This window comes from Urocitellus parryii, chromosome 2 (genome assembly GCF_045843805.1).
Source record: "Urocitellus parryii isolate mUroPar1 chromosome 2, mUroPar1.hap1, whole genome shotgun sequence".
Lineage (NCBI taxonomy): Eukaryota > Metazoa > Chordata > Mammalia > Rodentia > Sciuridae > Urocitellus > Urocitellus parryii.
The window spans coordinates 38029393-38053145 of NC_135532.1; the positions used below are offsets into that span (position 1 = coordinate 38029393).

The following is a 23753-nucleotide window of genomic DNA, read 5'->3' on the forward strand; positions in this document are numbered from 1 at the left end:
CGCGCCCCGCCCCTGCCCGCGGCCCCACCTTCTCCCGCCGCGCCCCGGGAGCCCCCTCCGGTATCCGGCTGCGCACGCGGGCAGCTTCTGCATGGAGGCCGGCTGGGGGCTGGGGGCGGCGGCCGGCCGCTCGCTGCTGCTGTGCGCTGCGCTGCTGGCGGCGGGCTGCGCGCTGGGCCTGCGCCTGGGCCGCGGGCGGGGGGCGGCGGACCGCGGCGCGCTAGCCTGGCTCTGCTACGACGCGCTGGTGCACTTAGTGCTGGTGAGTGTCTCGCTCCGGGCTGTGCTTCCCTCTGGACCACCCTTCCCCATTCCAGGGGGTTTCCGCTGGAGATGATGGCTTTTCTTCCCCGTGGTTGGAAGTCTGGCAGGACCCGGGTGGGACCTGGACACTGGCGTGCTGGCCTTTGGCCACATGCTGCATGGCCCCGAGTTCTGATTCCCGAGTCTGTGGACAGAGCGCGCCGCCCTTCTAGTGCTCCCGGTTCCTGTACCAAACTTAAAGCAAAACAAAAGCCCTGAAATTTGCTAGAAGAGTTTCTGTTTGATTAAAAGCTGCTCAAAAGCAACAGCCTTGGCTTCCTTGGCTTTATAACCAACGTGTAAGTGTTGAACTGAAAAAGACTAAGTTAAGGTCCTTTTTGAATGGCAGAACCTACCCTTTTTGAATGGCAGAATACTACAATAGTATTACACCAAGGCTGTAATAGTAATCACATTTATTAGGCACCCACTGTGTGCCTGGAACAGTTCTGTGTTTAAAATTTTTTTCTTTCAACATCCCATAAACTACTTATTCTCCCCATTTTACAGAGGTGAAACCAGATCCTGAAAAGTAGCTGGCATAATTCTGAGTTGGTTTCTTCTGACTCCAAAGTTTGCACTTTTTATATCGTTGTGTCCTTAAAAATTCACCCCACTTTATAAAATAGCCAATAAGTGTGCATTTAAGGGGATTCTGTTGAAATACCCCCACCCACATCCCTTTTTAAAACTTTTTTGTGTGTGGGGGTGAGGGGTGTGTGGTGCTGGGGATTGAAGCCAAGGCCTTAGCAAGCACTCTACCAACTGAGTTATATCCCTAACCCTGTTTTATTTTCTTTTTTAAAACTATGCCAAAATATCTTATTGTTTGTAACTTTGACCTAGCTTAAATCTAGACAGATCTTTAGACAACATGAAGTCAAAGTCCATAGCATTGAGAAAGAAAAAGGAAGCAAAATTTTTGGTAATCATTTAGGTGTGGCTGTTTACCAGTTAAATATGTGTCTATACCAGATTTTACTGGAATTACAAAATATCTTCTTTCCCAATAATCAGTATGGGAGATAAGAGACCATGAATATTTCCCACAGCTCATTTGTTTATAGAATTGATTTTTAAGCTGTCCCTTGAACTCAAAATCTGCCAAAGAACAGGGGTAGTAAAACTGGTTGCTGAGCCCACTAAACAAACAAACAAACAAACAAAAACAACAACAACCAAAAAAAAAAAAAAGAAAACAGATTATGCCCTGCACAGTGGAGCACACTTGTAGTCCCAGGGATTCAGGAGACTAAGCAGAAGGATCCCAAGTTCAAAGCCAACCTCAGCAACTTAACAAGGCCTTCAACAGTTTAACAAGATCCCATCTTTTGTTTTTCCATAGACACAGATTTATTTAGAAAAAAAGATACACATTCAAGGGAGAATATAACCCATCTCCAGAGGGAGAGACCTCCCCCGCCCAACAAGACCCTATCTTAAAAAATAAAAAGGACTGGAAATGGAACTCAGTGGTAAAGTGCCCCTGGGTTCAACCCCCAGTACCCTCCAAAAATTTTTAAATTTATTTATTTTAATTAGGTATATATGATAGCAGAGTGGGTTTTGATTCATTGTACACAATTGCAGCACAACTTTACATTTCTATGGTTGTACACAATGTGGCATCGCACCGTATGCACAGTCATACATGTACCTAGGGTAATGATGTCCATCTCATTCCACCATCTTTCCTGACCCCCTGGGCCCTCCCTCCCTTCCCTCCCCCCCTTCCCTCCCCCCCTTCCTTCCCCCTCCCTTCCTCCCCTCCCCCTCCCTCCCCTCCCCTTTGCCCAATCAAAGTTCCCCCATTTTCCCATGCCTCCCCCCTCCCTGTAATGGATCAGCATCCACTTATCACAAAGAATATTTGGCCTTTGATTTGGGGGGATTGGCTTACTTTGCTTAGCGTGATATTCTCCAACTCCAACCATTTACCTGCAGATATCATAATTTTTTTCTCTTTTAATGCTGAGTAATATTCCATTATGTATATATACCACAGTTTCTTTATCCGTTCATCTACTGAAGGGCATCTAGGTTGCTTTCACAGTTTAGCTGTTGTGAATTGAGCTGCTATGAACATTGATGTGGCTGTGTCACTAGTATGCTGATTTTAAGTCCTTTGGGTATAGACCAAAGACTGGGATAGCTGAGTCAAATGGTGGTTCCATTCCCAATTTTCCAAGAAATCTCCATACTGCTTTCCAGATTGGTTTCACCAATTTGCAGTCCCACCACCAATGTACGAATGTGCCTTTCCCCCCACATTCTCACCAACATTTATTATTGCCTATATTCTTGATAGCTGCCATTCTGACTGGCATGAGGTGAAATCTTAGAGTAGTTTTGATTTGCATTTCTCTAATTACTGGAGATGTTGAACATTTTTTCATATATTTGTTGATTGAGTGTATATATCTTCTGAGAAGTGTTTATTCAGCTCCTTAGCCCATTTATTGATTGGGTTGTTTGTTTTGGGGGTTTTAAGTTTTTTGAGTTCTTTATATATCCTGGAGATTAGTGCTCTATTGATGTGTGTATGGTAAAAATTTGCTCCCAAGATGTAGGCTTTCTGGTCACCTTACTTATTGTTTCTTTTGCTGAGAAGAAACTTTTTAGTTTGATTCCATCCCATTTATTAATTCTTGATTTTATTTCTTGTGCTTTAGGAGCCTTGTTAAGGAAGTTGGGGCCTAATCCAACATGATGAAGATTTGGGCCTACTTTTTCCTCTATTAGGTGCAGGGTCTCTGGTTTAATTCCTTGGTGCTTGATCCACTTTGAGTTGAGTTTTGTGCATGGTGAGAGAGAGGAATTTATTTTCATTATGCTGCATATGGATTTCCGGTTCTCCTGCACCATTTGTTGGTGTCTTTTCTCCACTCTATGTTTTTGGCGCCTTTGTAATATAATGCAATGTATGAATGTGCCTTTTCCCCACATCTTCACCAACACTTATTGTTGTCTGTATTCTTGATAGCTGCCATTCTGACTGGCGTGAGATGATTGTTGTCTGTATTCTTGATAGCTGCCATTCTGACTGGCGTGAGATGAAATCTTAGAGTAGTTTTGATTTACATTTCTCTAATTACTAGAGATGTTGAACATTTTTTTCATATATTTGTTGATTAAGTGTATATAGCTTCTGAGAAGTGTATGAGATAACTGTATTGTGTGATTTTGTCACTGTGTCTTCTATTCTGTACCATTGGTCTACATGTTCATTTTGGTGCCAATACCACGCCATTTTTGTTACTATAGCTTCATAGTATAGTTTAAGGTCTGGAATTTTAATGCCTCCTGTTTCACTCTTCTTGCTAAAGATTGCTTTAGCTATACTGGGTCTCTTATTTTTCCAAATGAATTTCATGATTGCCTTTACTATTTCTATAACGAACAACATTGGGATTTTAATTGGAATCACATTGAATCTGTAAAGCGGCTTTGGGTAGTATGGCCATTTTGACAATATTAATTTTGCCTATCCATTCATCCCACTTTATAAAATAGCCAATAAGTGTGCATTTAAGAGGATTCTGTTGAAATGCCCCCACCCACGTGCTTTTTTAAGAGGATGGAAGATCTTTCCATCTTCTAAGATATTCTTCAGTTTCTTTCTTTACTGTTCTATAGTTTTCATTGCAGAGGTCTTTCACCTTTTTTGTTGATTCCCAAGGTTTTTTTTTTTTTTTTTTTTTTTTTTTTGAGGCTATTGTGAATGGGGTAGTTTTCCTAATTTCTCTTTCAGAGGATTTATCATTGATGTATAGAAATACATTTGACTTGATTTATTGTATTGATTTATATTCTGCTACTTTGCTGAATTCGTTAATTAATTCTAGAAGTTTTCTGGTGGAGTTTTTTGGATCCTCTAAGTATAGAATCCTCTTGTCAGCAAATAATGATAGTTTGAGTTCTTTTCCTATCCGTATCCCTTTAATTTCTTTCTTCTAATTGCTTTGGCTAGAGTTTCAAGGACTACGTTGAATAGAAGTGGTGAAAGAGGGCATCCCTGTCTTGTTCAAGTTTTTAGAGGGAATGCTTCCAATATTTCTCCATTTAGAATGATGTTGGCCTTGGGTTTAGCATAGATAGCTTTTACAGTGTCGAGGTATGTTCCTACTATCACTAGTTTTTCTAGTGTTTTGAACATAAAAGAGTGCTGTATTTTGTCAAATGCTAGTAGTAGTTACCAGTCATTTTCTGTTTTTTTTTTTCCTTCCCCATATTGGGGATTGAACTCAGGGTCACTCAACCACTGAGCCACATCCTCAGCCCTATTTTGTTTTATTTAGAGACAGGGTCTCACTGAGTTGCTTAGCACCTCCCTAAGTTGCTGAGGTTGACTTTGAACTTGCCATCCTCCTGTCTCAGCCTCCTGAGCCGCTGGGATTACAGGTGTGTGCCGCTGTGCCCAGCTTCGGTCATTTTCATTTTGAACCTCAAATTATTCGGATATCTAAGATGTCACATGGTTGCAGTCTTGTAAGGCAAAGTGTGTATAAATTGCATATTTCCATGATAATTGTAAAAATGCACATGTATGGGCAGAGCTCTGCCACCAAGACCCAACCTGTTGGCAGTGGCCAGCACCCTGGAGAACTTCCCGGGGAGTTTAATCATGCCAACCTGGGCTGCTGCTGCAGAGCATGGTATTGGAGGTTTGGTGGCCCCACAACTGGAAGACCTTTGACATTTTCCAGTGCTTCAGGCAGCGTCAGTGAGTGGGTGACACCCCCTCAATAAGATGGATTCATAAAAAGAACAAATAAAAACTTTCAAAGGAAAAAAAAAAAGCTGGATTCAGCCACATAGCCAGCTAGACTGCCTGCAAACTAGGGGAGCGCCTTGAGGTTCTAGGTGCTTCGCACATCCTCCTTCTGCCACCTCTTGATCTCCAACCACTGTTTCCCAGGGATTCAAGGGCTTTCCCAGAAGGTTCACCTTCTATTGAACCTTTTTCTTGCATCCTTGTTCAATAAATTGCTCTTACTGTAACACTCTTGGCTTTAAAAAAAAAAAAAGTGAGGGAATATAAGAGAAAATATTCACTGATAGCTTCATCATTTTGGAGGGATCATCAAGTAGGGAGAAAATAAATGCTTTGTTTAAAAGTAGACTTTACCAGCTGGGTATGGTCACCTTTAATCCAAGCAGCTGGGGAGGCTGAGGCAGGAGGATCCCAAGTTCAAAGCCAGCCTCAGCAACTTAGCGAGGCCTGAAGCAACTTGATGAGACCTTGTCTAGAAATAAAATATAAAAAAAAAGGTCTGGGGATGTGGCTCAGTGGTTAAGTTCAATCCAGGGTTCAATCCCTGGTACCCCCCCCAAAAAAGTAGACTTTACCAAATTGTGGTAAGCTATAGGGAGCCCCAAATTACAGAGGGGGGTGATCTTTCATCTAGAAAACAAAACATAAAAGAATAAAAGAATCAGCAAGATTTTCTTGGTCATGCTGGGGATGGATCAAAACCAGGGCTTTGTGCATGCTAGGCAAACACTCTGGCACCCAGCAGCGTGAGCGCAGACCCCCAGTCCACCCTGCTAATGCCCGTGTGCCATTGACAGGGACCCAAGAGCCAGTACTGCTGAGTTGACAGGTGGAACTGCACGTCTCTGGGCAGGGCCTGGAGGGAGCACAGCTCACTCTGTTAGGTGACAACACCTGCTGGTCCCTGGTTCCATCAATTGGAAGTCATGCTTTCATTAGGTGGATGACAGCTGCCGCATAATATCTGAAGTCACCTGCGCCCTGTGGGGGACCCCTGGAGGCTGTAGCAGCTGCTCCCTCCTGAAACAATGATGTCTGCTGTTGCTGACAGGGAAACAGCCAGTCTGATTAGGCCGAGATTTTGTGAATCCAATTTGAAAATGCTAATCACTGTTGACAGGGTTTGTGCAGGGATTCTATTCTTACCCACTCTGTCCTCCCACTCTTAATAATAACGAATGTGGCGATGTTTTCTCTGGGTTTTCAAACACACTTAAAAAACAAACAAACTCCCAAATACCTTCAAACACAACTTTGACCTCTTTTTTGTATTTTTCTATTTTTATAAAGCCATCTTCATGCTATTTTTTTTTTTCTTAAGGATTGCAACAAGTAAATTGAGTACTCTCTGTAAATTGCTTGTCAGTTGTAGGTAGCAGTAGTTCACACAAGGAGGATATGTGTTTTCTCTGAGCTTTGACTTGCAGATGTCTTGAAGTCTATAAAATATGTTGTTAAAATAATGGATCTGGAACACCTTAAGAGAAAAAGGAGACTGGCCTTTGTTGCTTCATTTTATTTGTCAGGAGACATTCTACTTTTTAAGTTCATTTTTGTTAGCAGCTCAGTGAAACTGATACAGTTCAGTCAGGTTTTAAGCATCCAATAGGAAGGGTCCTGTATTTTTTAAGCCAAGTGTCTGGGTATGGGGTTTGGTCTTTTTTGTTGTTGTTGTTGTTTATTTATTTGTTTGTGGTACTGTACATTGAAACCAGGGCCTCATGCATGCTTGTGAGGGCTCTAACCCAGAGCTGCATCCCCAGCCCTTTCTGTTTTTTGTTGTGAGTCAGAGTCTTGCTAAGTTTCTGAAGCTGGCCTCAAACTTGGATCCTCCTGCCTCAGCCTCCCTAGTAGCTGGGGTTATAAACCGGTGCCACACCCAGATAAAGTTAGTGTATTAAATGGATAGCAAGAGAGATACCCAGCAGGTATCACCCACAGACAGGACAGGTAAAGAGAGAAGGTGAATAATGAGCATTGTTTCCTTTCATTATTTTTAAGATGACCATTATCTTTCCTTACTTTTCACTCCAGCATCTATTTTCACCCTAAATATGCTGCCAAACTCAAATGTGAAAATTCCTGTTGGCATTTGTGAGGGAGGACTTTGACAATGGAGGGGTGTTAAGAAGTGCCCCCAGGTTGAAGCCCACCGCCCCATTTTGTTTGTGTGTTTTAGCACGTGTGTGTGCACTTGATGCTCCGACTGCTAAAAGTATTCAAGTATCTTCTGCCTGGCAGGTGCACCTGCAGGAGGTAAGCAGCTTTGCCTGTGGCTTGTTGAGATACAAATAATTGGGACTCACAGCAATGACTACTAAATGAAACACCACTTTGATAGAAAAGTGCCTCTGCGGAGCAGAAGAATAGCCAGTGGCTTGCTTTTGCTTTCTGATGTGCTCTGTGTGCTGTGTGCCTTGGAGTCCGCCCATGTGGTGAGGTGATTAGGTGGCCAGCATCCCCACAGAGTAGGTTCCTGCCCAAGAGGTCTGAAGTTGAGAAAATAAGAAGTCTAAATAATCAGTAAGGAACACAGACAAAAGCAGACATTAGATTTTAAAGTGGAGCGCCAGATGGGTCTTCCAGTCCTGATCGGAGCTGGAACTGAACAACTCAAAAAATGGGGAATACATCAAAGGCAGGGATAAGCCAGGCGCAGTGGTGCTCGCCTGTAATCCCTGGGGCTCTGGAGGCTGAGACAGGAGGATCACCAGTTCAAAGCCAGCCTCAGCAACAGTAAGGTGTGAAGCAGCTCAGTGAGACCTTGTCTCTAAGTAGAATACACAATAGGGCTAGGGATGTGGCTCAGGGGTTGAGGGTCCCTGAGTTCAATCCCCAGGACCCCTCCCACCACAAAAAGAGAGAGAGAGAGAGAGAGAGAGAGAGAGAGAGAGAGAGAGAGAGAGAGAGACAGGGATGAGGTTTCAGCGGGAGGAGTCTTGGTCCGTGCTTGGGTCTTGCAGTAAACAGGGAGATTGACATTTTGGCAGGCCGTACCCATCTCTGGGACTGTGCTAGAACGTGAGCCGTGCTTGCTCTTGCTCCAGCTCATCTCCACATTCCCACACTTCTCTCACATCTGCATCTCTCCAGGTTCTGCCTTCCCCGTGATCGCAACACCCTACAGGTGGCCCTTGCTGGGTACCACGCACCTTGCATCTGAACCTTAGAGCTCACCCGTGACTTAGTCCCAGAGGGCGGGACTTGACCCTACGTGATGATCAGAGGCTTCTGGAGCTGAAAATCTATCACCCACGTCCCCCCCCACCCCCCGGGTGATGGTGTCAGGGTCGCTCCCCGTGAATGGGGCATGAAAAGACCACACAAACACAGAAATACCTTTTTGGGGTTCAAGGTCCGCTCTGAGGCCTCAGCTCCCATGCTGAAGGGAAAGGGGAACAAGGGAGGCAAGCGGCCAGAGAGAGAGAGCCCGCCCTGAGCCCCTGTTTTTATTTAGGGGGGAGACATCCAATAGGAAGTTGCACCCAAATAAGGCCAGGGGATTGTGTCACACCAAACATGGGGGTGACACCCACCCCCAGAGCTGCACTTCCTTACCCAGCGAAGGTGAGGCCCACCTGCCTCGCACTTCCTGGATGCCAGTTCCACACCTCCATTACTCAAGGCCAAGGGGGGTGCTCAGCTCCTGTTCAGAGCCCCACAATAGCCTTCCATGTCAATTCTGCAAGTCAATACAAATTTCATGCTCCAGAGCCTAGAAATAACTTTGAGGGGAAAGAACAAAGTACTTTTCTAGTTCATTAAAATAAAGTATGAATCCACGGGAAGAACTGTATCTGCCTCCATTCTTTGCAATTCTACAGATAATTTTGGCCCTTGGCACGTAATAACTAATGCTTTCCATTCCGGGAGTCTGTGTGGTTAGAACAGATCTGGTTCAGGAGCCCCCAAGGACTCTTTAGACCAGAATAGCCGTCTGCTTCTGCAGCTCAGCCTCCAGCGCCTCGCGTCTTAGGTTTGGAAGTGAGTCTGGGGCTGTTGGAGAGGGAGCTGCACCCGGGGCAGCCTGCAGCAGCTGGCCTGTGTCTGCTGGTTTTCATCTCTCCTGAGCTCTTTGGCGTCAGATCAGGCCAATCTGAAATCACAAGCCTTTCAGAGATCAGCTGGAACTTTGATGTTGGCATCCCCACTTCTCTGACTTCCCTCTGCAGGTCCTCCTGTGGGGAGTGCTTCAGGACTCCCTGTGAGCCATGCTGAGGGTTGACATGGCTTAGGTGTCCCTCAGAGGTGCATGGGCTAGAGGCTGGGTCCCCAGGGTGCTGCTATTGGTAGGTGGTGGAATCTTTAAGAGGTGGGACCTACTGAGAGGTCCTTGGGTCATTGGGACTGCTGCCCTCAAAAGGGATTATGGTAGTTCTTGTGCAATCCCTCAGCACTTCTCACAAAAGGTTGTCACAAAGGACCAAGCCTGGCCCTCCCTCTTTCTGCTTTTGGACTGGAGATGTGAATTTTCCTCCATACACACCCTGGACTTTACTGTTTGTCACGGGGTGAGGTCCTGCCTCCAAACTTCGAGCTAAAATCAACCTCTGTCTTCTAAAGTTAGCCCCTCTCAGATATTTAGTTTTTTTGAAATTTATTTATTTATTCTAATTTGTTATGCATGACAGCAGAATGCATTTCAATTCATAGTACACATATAGAGCAATTTTTTCTCTGGTTGTACACAAAATAGAGCCACACCATTCTTGTCCTCATACATGCTGTCCATCTCATTCCACCCTCTCTCCGACCCCCTCCCTCCCCTTCCCCTCCCTCCCCTTTGAGATATTTAATTTTGGTCACAAAAAGCGAATACAGGGGTAAACAAGTTTGATCTTGTCGGGAAGGATCACCAGCCCTCAGAGTTGTTTTGAGGAAAGAATCAAATAGTTGAGAATGTTGCCTACTGTATGAAGAGAGAAACCAAGTGTTGGTGGACCTGTTTGGCTCCCTTTTTATGGAAAACATAAGGGCAGTGTCCCTATGAAGAACCCCCCTACCACCGAGGAAAAGCCGGATCTGTCATTAGACAGTGCGGGTCCTCACTGGCCCACCAGCCCTGCCGGGGTCTGTCCACACAGGGCTGCCTTCAAGGAGCTTCAGTAGTGGGGGCGCTGGACAGAGGAGCACAGGGTTGTCATTCAGCCTAGTGAGTGAGTGATGGGACTCTGGCCAGGTCGGGAGGTGGCATGAAGGAGGGAAGGATTCACTGGGGCTTTAGAGACAAGAGGAGGTTACTGGGCAACGAGGAGTCGCCACTCAGGATTCACCACCCACCCTTTGCTCCAAGGTGCATCGACAGATCTTATTCTCAGGTTCCTGGGATAGTGGCCCCTGCCCTGCTTTACCCAGGGCTTTGACCTTAGCAGGATCTTGCTCATGGAGTGGCCTAGACCACTGCGTGTCGGTACTGTTGTGGTTGGGATGTGGTTTCAGCCTGTCTCCCCAAGGGTCCGTGTGGTGGAAGCTTGGTCCCCAGTGTGGTGGTGTTAAGGTGGAGGAGTCTTTTTTGAGAATTAGGGCCTAGTGCAAGATGATTAGGTCACAGGGGCATCACCCAGGAAGGGACAGATGCTGGTCTTGAGAAGTTAGTGAGTTCTTAGGAGAGTGAAGTGTTACAAAAAAGAGCAAGTCTAGGCCGGGTGCAGTGGTGCACACCTATAATCCCGGTGGCTAGGGAGGCTGCAGCAGAAGGATCGTGAGTTCAAAGCCAGCCTCAGCAACAGCAAGGCACTAAGCAACTCAGTGAGACCCTGTCTCTAAATAAAACACAAAATAGAGCTGGGGGTGTGGCTCAGTGGTCGAGTGCCCCTGAGTTCAATCCCCGGAAGAAAAAAAAAAAAGAGCAATTTTGGATCCTGAATTCCCCTTCTCACTTTGTGATCTTTCCCTCTCACACCTGCCGCTGCTATCATGCCATCCTCCATGTTGTGATATAGCCAGGAGGCCCCTGCCGGAGCTGAGTCGATGTTCCTGGACCTCCAGAGCCATATGCTAAATAAACCTCTTTTCTGCAAAAGTCCCCAGCTTCAAGTATTTTGTTATAGTGAAACAGACTAAGAGGGCTGGGGCTGGGGCTCAGTAGTAGAGCACTTGCCTAGCACGTGTGAGGCCCTGGGTTCGATCCTCAGCACCACTACGAGTCAAGACCACTACAAGTCATTGAAACAGCCACATCAACAACAGAGGAAAATAACAAGTGTTGGCCAAGGGCCTGGAGAAGCTAGAACCTGGTGTATTACCAGTGGGAAAACAAAATGGGGACTGCTCCCGTGGACACTTTCCCTAGGTTCCCCCAGTGGTAAGGTTTTTAAAACAATAGTATAGACATGAAGGCAGTCTGCTGATCTTACTAGGGTTTTCCAGGTTTAAAAAAAAAAAAATATATATATACCGCAGTCTGGCTGGGCACAAAATCATGAGCCACCACACAACTTGGTGATTCAAACAGCAACTCTTTATTCCCGAACTCACACCAGCACTCTACACACAGGTTCTGGGCAAAATCCACGTACTCCACCAGGCTCTGAATCCCAAATACTTTCTGAATCCCGTGAGAACTCAACGGGAACTCACGGAGCAGGCGTGCCTGAGGCAGCAGGATATGCCCTATTCCCAGCAGGGTCCACCTTAAACCTGGAACCGCCCTAAACTCAAGGAGCAGGATACTCCCTAATCCCAGCAGGATACACCCTAAACCTGGATCGCCCTGGTCCTTGAGCAAGGTCACCTTACTCAAGCATACATGCAATGTCACTGCAAATGACCTGGGTCCAAGGCAAGCCCATTTCCACAATGGAGAGTCCTTCCTCTAAGCAACATGGGGTAGGCTGACAAAGAAATTGCCATGCGTCATTCCTACTTGTCAATGGTGCTCAGCATATATATATATTCATTGTAATTGGACACAATATCTTTGTTTTATTTATTTACTTATTTTATGTGGTGCTGAGGATTGAACTTAGTGCCTCCTGTGTGCTAGGAGAGCGCTGTACCACTGAGCCCCAGCCCCAGCCCCAGCCCCATCCATTGTTTTCTTTGTAAACCGTTCTGACAGTGATAGGGCGAGTCCTCATTGAGGTTTTCATTTGTGTCTCCCTGATCGCTAATGTCATTGAACATCTTTTCATGTGTGTATTCGCCATCCATATATCCTTTTTGGTGAAATCCTCTTTTGCCCCATTTTTAAGTGGAATATTTGTTGCCTAAAAAATCCAAAAACAAAACAAAAAAACACCTCTTGTTCTCTATCCCTTCCCCTCCTTTGATTTCTTATTATTTTAGTTAGGACTTATCAGCATGTCCTGCGAATCGCGCATTTGCCCCAGGAGAACTGGCAGCTTGGAGGAAGGAATGAGGAAGTCGGTTTCGGTGTAGGAAGGTGTCTTAGTCAGTCTTCGTCACTGTGACCACAGTACCCAGCAAGAACAACTTCAAGGAAGGGAGGTTGATCTGAGGCTCGAGATTCAGAGGTCTCAGTCCATAGATGGCCGACTCCATGGCTCTGGGCCCGCGGTGAGGCTGCACATCCTGGGGGAAGGGACGGGGTCACAGGGAGGAGTGGGACGGGGTCACAGGGAGGAGTGGGACAACTGGGTCACACCCCTCTTGGTGACAGTACCACCACCCAGTTAGTCTGTTCACATCAGAAAGGACCGATTAGGTTATGGCTCTCATAATCCAGTTATTTCATCTCGGAACATTCCTGCATTAATACAAGAGCTTTTGGGGGAAACCTCATATCCAAGGGGTAACAGAGGGGCACCTACCTCCCATCAAAAGAATCGGTAAAATCTGCTTCCTGGGGCTGGGGGAGGGGCTCAGTGGTAGAGCATTCACCCAGGCACGTTTGGGTACCTGGGTTCAATCCTCAGCACCATGTAAAACAATAAATAAATTAAATAAAGTTATCTTTAAAAAATCTACTTCCTGGAGAAGGTTATATCTGATCACAGTTGAAAGCACAAATATATTCATGAAAACATTACAACATATATATGTATTTATATGAAAATATGTTTATATATATATATATATATATAAATAATATATTACTGTTTAGGACACTAATATAGTAAGAAATATACAGTGCATTCTAAAAGCCTCAACAGGGCATCCCACTTTGTAGGCAGTTCATGGTGTGAACTTGTCATTACTTCAAAATTAACAAACATTGAACACGAAAATCTTCCTAGGTTCTTTAGGATTCTGAGATGGCGATAACAACACACCAGACACCAGAGATATGTGATCTAATGGGAGCTGAAGATGCATAAGCAGCAAGTAGCAGTTGATTGTGGAAACTAATTTAGTGACCTGGAAGTTACAGGGGAGTGAGAAATTTATCCTCACAAGAAGTTTGGGAAGATTTCTTAGAATAAGGAGGGTTTGACAGTAAATGTTGGCGAGGATGTGGGGGAAAAGGCACACTCATACATTGCTGGTGGGACTACAAATTGGTGCAGCCACTCTGGAAAGCAGTATGGAGAGTCTTCTGAAAACTTTGAATGGAACCACCATTTTACCCAGTGGTCCCACTCCTCAGCATATACCCAGAGGACTTAAAATCAGCCTACTACAGTGACATAGCCACATCAATGTTTATGGCAGCACAATTCACAATAGCTAAGCTATGGAACCAACCTAGATGCTCTTCAACAGATGAATGGATAAAGAAAATATAGTACATATATATGGAATATTACTCAGCCATAAAGAAGAATGAAATTATGTCATTTGCCAGTAAATGGATGGAACTGGAGACTATCATGCTAAGTGAAATAAGCCAGTCCCAAAAAAAACCAAAGGCCAAATAGTCTCCCTGATATGGAGATGCTAACTCATAATAAGTGTGTGTGGTGGGGTAGAAGTTCACTGGATTAGAGAAAGGGGAATGAAGGGAAGTGGGGATGGAAATAGGAAAGACAGTAGAATGAACTGGACATAACTTTCTTATGTTCTTATATGAATACATGACCAATGTAACTCCACATCATGTACAATCACAGAATGGGAAGTGATACTCCCTGTGTGTATGATATGTCAAAATACCCTCTACTGTCATGCATACCTAAAAGAACAAATAAAAAATTAAAAAATTAAGTGGCTTTGGGCTGAGATTGAAAACTGAGTAAAATTTTGGGGCTGGGATTGTGGCTCAGTGGTAGAGCGCTTGCCTAGCATATTCAAGTCCCTGGGTTCGATCCTCAGCACCACTTAAAAATAAATAAATAAAAATAAAGGTATTGTGTCCAACTACAATCGAAAAATAAATATTAAAAAAAAAAGAAAACTGAGTAAAATTTCAACAGGTAGATTAAAGAGAACAGATTTGTTCTCTACTCGTAGGTCCCTACATGTTAGTAATTTCCAGGTCTCTCTCCATCTTGCCCTTACCCTCAGTTGCTTCTAAGGAAGGGTCCGTAACCAAGTATCAGAATCCATGTTTGGCTCGTGGGCCAGGGAAAGAGGTTGCTAGTGGAAGTCACATCCAGGTTTTGGATGAGATCCACAATCTAATTTTAGCAAGTCCTTCTTTTATAGAAAGATGGACTAAGGCCTAGGAAGGGTCAGATTCAGCCGGGCCCCATCACCCCTGCTGGCCAGAACAGTGGTACTTTTGTCTAGAAAGTTCCCGTGCCAAGCCAAGGAAGTAACTTGGATATTTCACTCTGGCTAATGCTAAAAATAAAAAATGGGCTGGTGAAAATAAAGTGTTACAAAATAAGGAAGCTAGAGAATACTTATTTGTGTAAAAATACTGTTATTTACTTCATATATGAATAAATCTCCTTTAAGGAATATACTTTTTATATATCTTTAGATAAACCATGTTTATCAGTTAAGTGACAAAGAATGTCAAGAAAATACAAACCAGCTCTAAAATCTCTGTTTAACAGAGGTTAATACAAAAAGAAACAGAGATACTCATGAGCTGGAGAGACAAGTTTCTTCTCTCAATCAAAAAAAAAGCCGGGCCCAGTTGGTGCACCCCTGTAATCCCAGCAGTTCCCAGCTCTTGAGAGGCTGAGGCAGGAGGATCATGTGTTCAAAGCCAGCCTCAGCAAAAGCAAGGCACTAAGCAACTCAGGGAGACCCTGTCTCTAAATAAAATACAAAATAGGGCTGGGGATGTGGCTCAGTGGTTGAGTGCCCCTGGGTTCAATCTCTGGTACCCCTATCCACCCCCCCAAAAAAGAAAGCAATTACAAAAACTTTAGGATAAACAAAAATAGGTTACAAATAAGTCATGGCCCAAATGTACAGCAGACTAATACATAGCATGATTTTGAGACATTCATAAAGTAAGAAAGTATTGGGCTGGGGTTGGGGCTCAGTGGCAAAGGGTGTGAGGCCCTGGGTTCAATCCTCAACACTACATAAAAATTAACAAATTAAAATAAAGGCATTCTGTCCATCTACAACTACAAAAAAAATTTTTTTAGGGGGCTGGGGTTGTGGTTCAGTGGTAGAGCACTTGCCTATTATAGGTGTGGCACTGGGTTCAAACCTCAGCACCACATAAAGATAAATAAATGAAGGTATTGTGTCCATCTATGACTAAAAAATATTTCTTAAAAATTTTAAGTATATTCCATTTGCAGTTATTTTTAAGTGACACTGGAATTGGTTCTGGATCTCTGGAAATTGTGACCCACTGCAGTGAATGATATTTCTATAATGACAATACTGTAAAGGCTACTGAATGCTTTTCAACTTTTAGAATCCACTGATGGGTGAAACAGGAAGATAGATATGTTTACATAATCATAATGGAAATGTAACTAATCTCCATAATGTCCATACAAAGTGGACCGAAGTTGAGTTGGAAATGGGAAGAAGAGGGAAGGAGCATGGGGTGGGTCTTGTGATCCTGTTACGTGGTAGGAAGTCAGGAAACTGCCACGTTGATGAGTGAATGAGCCGAGGTCCAGTTTATGACTCAAGTTACACATTTGGGCAACTAATTGAAGAATGACATAGCTATCAAAAACTGGAAAACCTGGAAAGCAGAGGGGGAGGTGGTATGAATTCAACAACTTTTCAGAATGAGCAGTCTAAGGAAATATCAGTGTAAATACATAATCAGGAAGATATGGACAGAAATGGTTGAAAGTGGTAAATCTAGGAAGTGGTACTGAAAGTGGAAGTGGTACTGAAAGTGAGCAGAAGAGAAGCAAAGGTGGTTTTGATGACAAATAAGTGATTTGCTTTGATAAAAAGAAACAAGAGCTGGTATGGTGGCATGTGCCTGTAATCCCAGGGACTCAGGAGTCTGAGGCAGGAGGATCAGAAGATTGAGGCCAGCCTCAGCAATTTAGGGAGACCTTGTCTCAAAATTAAAAGGGCTGGGGCTATAGCTCAGTGGTAAAAACACCTCCGGGGTTTAATCCCCTTTACTGCTAAATAAATAAATGGATGGATGGATGTGGGAAAGCATCCCTGGGTGCAATCCCCAGTATAAAATGAGGGAAAAAATTATATTGACAGCAACAAAATTATTTAAACAAGCAACATGATGTCCCAGTGAATTCTAGTTGTTTGTTTTTTTTTTTAAGCTTAGGCAAAGAAGCACTTAAGTGATGGAGAAATGCTCAATAACTGTAGATATTTCATCACTTCAATGCCAAGAGAAAGCCTGAAAACATTTTAAGTCTTCCTAAAAGTTGTCCTGATGCAGGGAGTTAGGGCAAGGGGAAAAAAAAAAAAAAAACTCTTATAGACACTCAGTTGCCATTTTTGATAAGAGACAGCTTGGATTTTTTTTTTTTTTTTGAGGGTTAAAAAAAATGAACTGCTGTGTGATTTTTCTTAAAGATTTAAGATCCCTGGAATAATTAAAGAGCTTATCTATTTATTACAACAGTGAAGCACTTTCTTTGTGTAAATGTTCACTTATTTTTCCCATAGAGGCACACACCTCTGATTTCATTATGCTAGTGGTTGAAGCTGACATCTATTGTGCATTAGCTTTGGACTTACTCCTTTTGAAGGGCCGGGTAGGCAGGCTCCCAGGTTCACCCCCCCAGGCTGTGATGGTGTGGTCTCAGAGGCTGCTGACCAGGAGGTGGACCCTGGATGGGGGAGGGGGAGACCGGAGGGGAGGGGAGGCCGGCCACCGAGCAGTGTCCTGTGGTGCCATCCGGTGGTTGTGGTGCTAAACCAGAGCATGTCTTCCTTTTCTTCTCTCTAGGAAGGCTCTTTTGTCTACTTTTCCTTGGTAGGAAATGTTGCTGATTCCGAGGGCTTGATTGCTTCTTTATGTAAGTAATTAAAAATATTTGCATTTGAAATGTCAGAGGACATGTATTGCAAGGGTGGCTGTCAATTGCATGCAGGCCCCTAGGCCTACTGCAGGATTCCATTTCAGTGGGTGACTCTGTAGAAACAGATAATAGATGAGTGGTTGCTGAGGGCTGGGGGTGTGGGGTGGGAGAGTTGGGGGAAGTGAAGAATGACTGCTAATGGGGGGGGTTCTTTTTTCCAAGTTAGACTGCGTTGATTAAAATCTGTGACTATAATAAAACCTGTCTAAACAGGGGAGTTGTGCGGGCTGTGAATTACATCTTAGTAAAGATGTGTAACTAAAAATGTGAGGGCAAGCCATGCACAGCCATGCACACCTGTAATCCCAGCAGCTTGGGAGGCTGAGACAGGAGGATTGCAAGTTCAGAGCCAGCCTCAGCAATGGCAAGGCACTAAGCAACTCAGGGAGACCCTGTCTCTAAATAAAATACAAAATAGGGCTGGGGATGTGGCTCAGTGGTTGAGTGCCCCTGAGTTCAATCCCCAGTAACCCCCCAACCAAAAAAAAAAAAAAAAACCTTTATTTTTATTGTACATCTCCATTTGTATTCTTATAATTTCTCGGACTCCTCCCGCCCTGATGAGCTATTGACAGGTTTTCCGCAGGTTTTCTTCCTGCCCATGGACATCAGCCGGCGTCCACTCAGTGCCAGCTTCCCTGCATGAACTGTGTCCATACTGGCAAATAAATGAGCCCCGCAGCAGCATCTTTCCAGGGGCACCGCTGGGCTCCACCCCACCCACCCCGTTGCTTTCAGTCTTCGACATCACCGCCTCCAGCCCTGGGTCTCTGTGGGGCTGCTGTTCTCGCCTAGTGTTAGAAAGCCTCCAGAGAGTTGAGCTGGTTGGTTAGTGCTTCTGAAGACAAAATGTGGCCTCTCTGTGGCCTGTGTCCCCTGCAGTGGAGGACTCTGAGCCCCTGAGTCCTGCCGCTCAGGTTCCAGGGCAGGCCGAAGCAGCGCAGCAGCTTGGTGGTGAGCCTTTGCATTCACCCTCGGTTGAGGTTGGCTGGTGAAGCCCAGAGGCTGCGGGATCCAGATGAGTCGCTGCCCCTCTCTGGTGAGCCTCTCTCTGGTCCCCTTTGTCAGAAGCCATGTGACCACCTCTGGCCCTGGCTGCTCAGCCATCAGAGAAAGTAAATCACTCGAATTTGGCTTAATCCTGTGAAGTGGGAATGCCAGCCACAGTCCTTCTCAGTCACCTTGACACTTCCGTGGTTCACCTCAGAGAAGTAAAAACTCGGCGCGTGGTTGTGGCTCAGTGGTAGAGCATCTGCCTTGCATGTGTGAGGTGCTGCACCTAAAAATAAATAAAATAGGGGCTCGGTGGCAGAATGCCTGCCTAACCTGTGTGAGATGCTAGTCTGATCCTCGACAGCACCACATAAAAATAAATAAATAAAATAAGGGCTGGGGATATAGCACAGTTGGTGGAATGCTTGCCTTGTATGCACAAAGCCCTGGGTTCAATCCCCAGCATCATTATCATCATCATCATAAAATAAGATAAGGGTATTGTATATAAAAAAAAGAAGTAAAAACCTTAATGAAGGTGCCCTTTATTTTCATGCAAGTAAAAAGTGAGGACTTTTTCTCGGACCCCACAGTGCACAAAGTCACCTGGAAGTCTTACTCAAATTCAGATTCTGGTTCAGAGGGTCTGGGCCGGGATCTCCCAGGCACTGTCCCTTGTACTGCCCGTGGCTTCGGAGGCTGTAGGCCAGCTGTGCACAGGTCCTCGTCTCCACTTTGATCAAGCCCACAGCAGTGGCTCAGCTCAGGGAAACCTCCTCTGGCCTTTAGTTGGTATCTTTCCCTTTAAGCCTCTGACTAAGCCCAGCTGTCAATCACAAAATAAATGGGAACGACCAGGTCACTGTGCTCCTGGATGCCGCTCTTTGCCCTTTGGTTTAACTGCCAAGGAGAGGTCAAAGTCCTGCAACAGGAGGAGAAGCCGAGGACAGGGAGAGCAGGGCTGGCTCCGTGCAGCCCGCCTTCGTCCCCAGCTCTTCACAGTGACCTCTGAGCTTTGCCGGCTCCTCTGTTCTTTCAGACATCTGTTCTCAGCCCCGGGGCCGTGTGCATGCTCCTCCCTGAAGCACTCTGACCCCTTACCTGTGTCAGAGGTGGCCCTGGTGGCGTAAGGCCTAAAATCAAAATTCCATACTCTGTGCCTCACATCAGTCAAGGGCCTCCAAGGGCCACCTTGCAAGGCCCCCACCCCCTGGGCCTCCCGAGGAGTTTCCCGAGCCATCGGCCTGCCTCTCCCTGGGGAGGAGGCTCAGCTCCTGCCAGCCCACAGAACGATTCAGACAAGCCAATCGCCACCTCTCGGGGGAACCGGGACATAACCCACCTTCCTGTCACTACCACCCTGCTTCCATGGCCCCTGGAAATTCACTGTGTTCCCAGGTGACCCTCCACGTCGTCCTAAAGACGCAGTGACTCTTGCCCAGGCTTTGAGGGAATGGGACTCCTCAATGGCCACCCTCCTCATCAGTCCAGCGCCAGGTGTGTTTGGCCATCTCTATGACCCGCCAAGTGGGACTCCCTCCTTCCCAGCAAGGTGACAGGAAGCGATCAGAACATCTGTCTAGGGAACTGCCCCTGATCCCTCTCTGGTGCGGGTCCCCTCTCTGACCATCACTCTGCAGGTGTTGCTCTCCAGTGTGGGTCTCGCACGGGCAGACGGGCGCCCTGGTTGCTGCTGCATCCTCAGGCCTAGCGCAGAGCCTCCCGGGAGCCAGAGGAGAGTTGTTGAGTTAAAGAGGGAATGAATGGTGGCTCGGAGTTGTTTGGTTTTTAAGGTCTAATACCCACTCATCTCTTGGTCCCTGAAGCACTGGCATTTTACTTAAGTGGCATTTCCTTAGATGTGGGCTGCACTGGCTGATTCACCTCACCTGTCACATACGCGTCAATTCAGGGGGAACTTTTCCGGTCAGTGTTCCATGGCTTTCCCCTCAGAACAGTGATTTCAGAATCGGGTCAGCTAAGGACAGGCTGGATGACTTGGCATGGCCTTATGGGGGACCTCCTGGCAGATAATCTTGTGTGTTATCTCATTAAATAGAAAACCCTGTTTATTGTCCTTTTTCCTTCAGGACAGCTTTTCATGGGAAACCTTTGCCTGGCCCCAAGGGATCCTTCCTCTGACCATTATGAGACTCTCCAGAGGTTTGCACTGCTTAGACCAATAAGATATCAGAACTCCTCTTTTTTTTTGGGGGGGGGGTGGGTGCTGGGGATTGAACCCAGAGATGCTTAACTACTGCGCCATATCCCCAGCCCTGTTTCACTAAGTTGCTTAGAGCCTCACTGAGTTGCTGAGGTTGACTTTGAACTTGCAATCCTCCTGCCTCATCCTCCAATGCTAGGATTACAAGTGTGCACCATTGTACCCAGCTATGTTGAAATATTGAAATAAGGAAATACAATGCATCTACACAGTTCATTATTAAAGACTGACTATGTTGGATTAATACAGGATTCTGTTACTTATAAAGGCTCGAGGGTAGAGAGGGGTCATTTGTGTAGTCACTTTGGAAACTAAATTAGTTTACAACTATAACGTATTGTTATTATGTTGTTGTTGTGAAGAATGTAAAGAGAACAGCAAGTATTCTTTTGATCTCCTTTTTTAGGGAAAGGGGTCATTTTCATTAACTGTCATAAAAAAAAAAAAAGTGTTTGCCAGATGACTAACAACAGGCATTTTATCTTTAGGGAAAGAATATGGCAAAGCTGATGCAAGATGGCTTTATTTTGATCCAACCATCGTGTCTTTGGAAATTCTGACTGCTGTCCTGGATGGGTTTCTAGCATTGTTGCTCATTTATGCCATAGTCAAAGAGAAATATTATCGGTAAGTGCTCTTCTGTCCTTTCAAAAAGAGAAGAGATGTCTGTCCCCAGTGCCAGAGTAACATTTGGAGCAGGTTGTGACCAAATTTATTTGTAAGATAAAAAGTAGAATACAAATGAAAATTGTGCAGTATTAGATGAGAGTCACAGTGCACTGGGATAATTTGGGACCATTCAAATAAAAAAATATGAGAGCCAGGCACCGGGGCTCATACCTGTAATTCTAGAGGCTCAGGAGGCTGAGGCAGGAGGATCGAAGGTTCAAAGCCAGTCTCAGCAAAAGTGAGGCACTAAACAATTCAGTAAGACCCTGTCTCTAAATAAAATATTAAAAAGGGCTGTGGATATGACTCAGTGGTTAAGCGTCCCTGAGTTCAATCCCTGGTACAGAAAAAAAAATTTAAAATAAGAGAAATAAAATTCTGGTAATGACCCTATCTCTAGGAAAGCAAGAGTGGTGTTAACAGTGTTAGCTGATTGGCCACCAATATTTTGGAGAATAAAGGGGTAATATTTTCCCCTTTTCCCCAAATCATTCTAGAAAGCACTTCTCACTTGACTTAAAGTAAATTCTTTTGTATACTTCTGAGTTAGACATGTAAGATAAATAGGAGACCAGGTGTGGTGGTGCACACCTATAATCCCAGTGACTCAGGAGGCTGAAACAGGAGGATCACAAGTTCAAGGCCAGCCTCAGCAACTTAGCAAAACCCTCAACCATTTAGCAGGCCCCTGTCTGAAAATAAAAAGGGCTGGGCATGTAGCTCAGTGGTAAAGTGCCCCTGGGTTCAGTCTCTCATACCAAAAAGATAAATACGAGATCTTTTTAGAAGCAGGTTGGGGAGGGTTGGGGAAGTGGAAGGAGGAGGAGTCCTCTGAGCAGACTCTGAGACTTTAATTCTCCTCCTTCCCTCCCTTTTGTTCTCTCCTTCTGAGAGACAAAGTGACCTAGGTAAATAGAGGGGATGATGTCCTCAAACAATGTCAAATTGGTACAATTGCACTCTATTTTCTACTTGAAGAAGTATGATTTAAAATTTAATCATAAAGCCTCAGATTTGAAAGGGGATTCCAAGGTCATTAATTTACTTTTCCTCACCCAATTTTATAGCAATAGTTAACAATAAAAATTAAATTTCTCCTTGGTGCCTTACCATATTTTGGACCCCAGGACCATGGTGGCAAACGTACCACATGCACCCCTGCGTTTGTTATCTGAGAGACACAGAATCCTTGCATCACGGATGACCGTGTGCCAGACACAAGTGCTCGGCCACTATCTATGTATCTCGTTTAGTCTCCACGACACACTGAGGAAGAGGCCCCTTTTTTGCCAGATGAAATTGTGGCTCATGAAAAGACTCAGATCCTTCTTTGCTGGGCCATAAATCTTCTTCAGAATAGTCCAAGAGACCTAAGAGTCCTTATTCACTGAGAATGATCTACTAGAAAGGGCAAGGCAGCTTCTCCGAGGCAGGACCCAGTCTTTGCACCGATGGCTTTGATGCGCCCATCAAAGGAGCACTACCCAAACCCAGCGGGGTCCAGCTCAGAGAGCTTTTCTGTAGGGATGTCATGATCCAGGGTGTGAGCGGTGCTCAGCTGTAGTTTGACTCCATGCTTCTTCCCTGGGACAGGCATTTCCTACAGATCACGCTGTGCGTGTGTGAGTTGTACGGTGACTGGATGACCTTCTCCCCAGAGTGGCTCATCGGAAGCCCCAACCTCGACACCGACGATTGGCTCCACTTTTGGGTCTATCTCGTGTTCTTTAACGGTGTGTGGGTTCTGATCCCAGGACTGCTACTGTGGCAGTCGTGGGTAGAGCTCAGGAGGATGCATCACAAAGGAACCCGCTTAGGGAAGAAGTTGCGGTGAATTTTCAGAGCCACGAACACTGCCCGATGAGACGGCGTGGAGCGAACATTCCAGTCTCTGCTTTCTTTTTTCATTGCTCTTCCTGAACAGCCTGTTTCAAGTTGGTCATAAGGTGCTAAGTTTTTGTCATTGTTGTCGTAGTGGTTGTTATTCATTAAATAGAAGTTTAAGAAAAAGAGGGGGCTGGGGGCTGGGGGTGGGGGTAGCTCGGTGGTAGAGCACTTGCCTGGCATGTGCAAGGCCCTGGGTTTGATTCCTAGCACTGGAGGAAAAAAAAGCAGAGGGAAATAAATTGTATCTTGTAATAATCACATTGAATTTTACCTTCTTTTATGGCTGGCATTAATTGTTCCACATTAATAAAGCCAACTATTATAGAATACTGTAGAGAGTGTCCCATTAATTCTTTATTCCAGAAAACCTGATGCTTCCTCTTTGGTCTCAATAGTCCCTTTTGGGTGCCAATATAAACCCCTCCTCTCTCCCCCTCCTTTTGTACTGGCAAGTGAAGTCAGGCAGACGTGAGGGTTTTAGCATTCATACTCCAGGTGTTCAACAGGCAGGAGGAATAAAGGGTCTGTGGGCTGAGTAGCCCCAGGGGTGGCCTTACTGGTGGTGTCTCCCTGG

At 45.2% G+C, this 23753-nt stretch overlaps 1 protein-coding gene across 1 annotated transcript; it reads left to right on the forward strand.

The window, feature by feature from the left end:
* The first annotated feature begins 52 nt into the window (after window positions 1-52).
* On the forward strand, window positions 53-23285 carry Ebpl (EBP like). Its single transcript, XM_026393701.2, has 4 exons — window positions 53-262; window positions 17274-17343; window positions 21112-21250; window positions 22886-23285. The coding sequence occupies exons 1-4, from the start codon at window positions 92-94 to the stop codon at window positions 23124-23126; spliced, it is 621 nt and encodes a 206-aa protein (XP_026249486.2). The 5' UTR covers window positions 53-91; the 3' UTR covers window positions 23127-23285.
* The last annotated feature ends 468 nt before the right edge of the window (window positions 23286-23753 follow it).

What these genes read in the sequence shown, in the direction of transcription:
- Ebpl (XM_026393701.2), top strand. Translation starts at nt 92, where the DNA reads ATGGAGGCCGGCTGGGGGCTGGGGGCGGCGGCCGGCCGCTCGCTGCTG. An exon ending in CGCTGGTGCACTTAGTGCTG is followed by an intron (nt 263 to 17,273) that starts GTGAGTGTCTCG and finishes TCTTCTCTCTAG; the next exon opens with GAAGGCTCTTTTGTCTACTT. An exon ending in GTCAAAGAGAAATATTATCG is followed by an intron (nt 21,251 to 22,885) that starts GTAAGTGCTCTT and finishes TCCCTGGGACAG; the next exon opens with GCATTTCCTACAGATCACGC.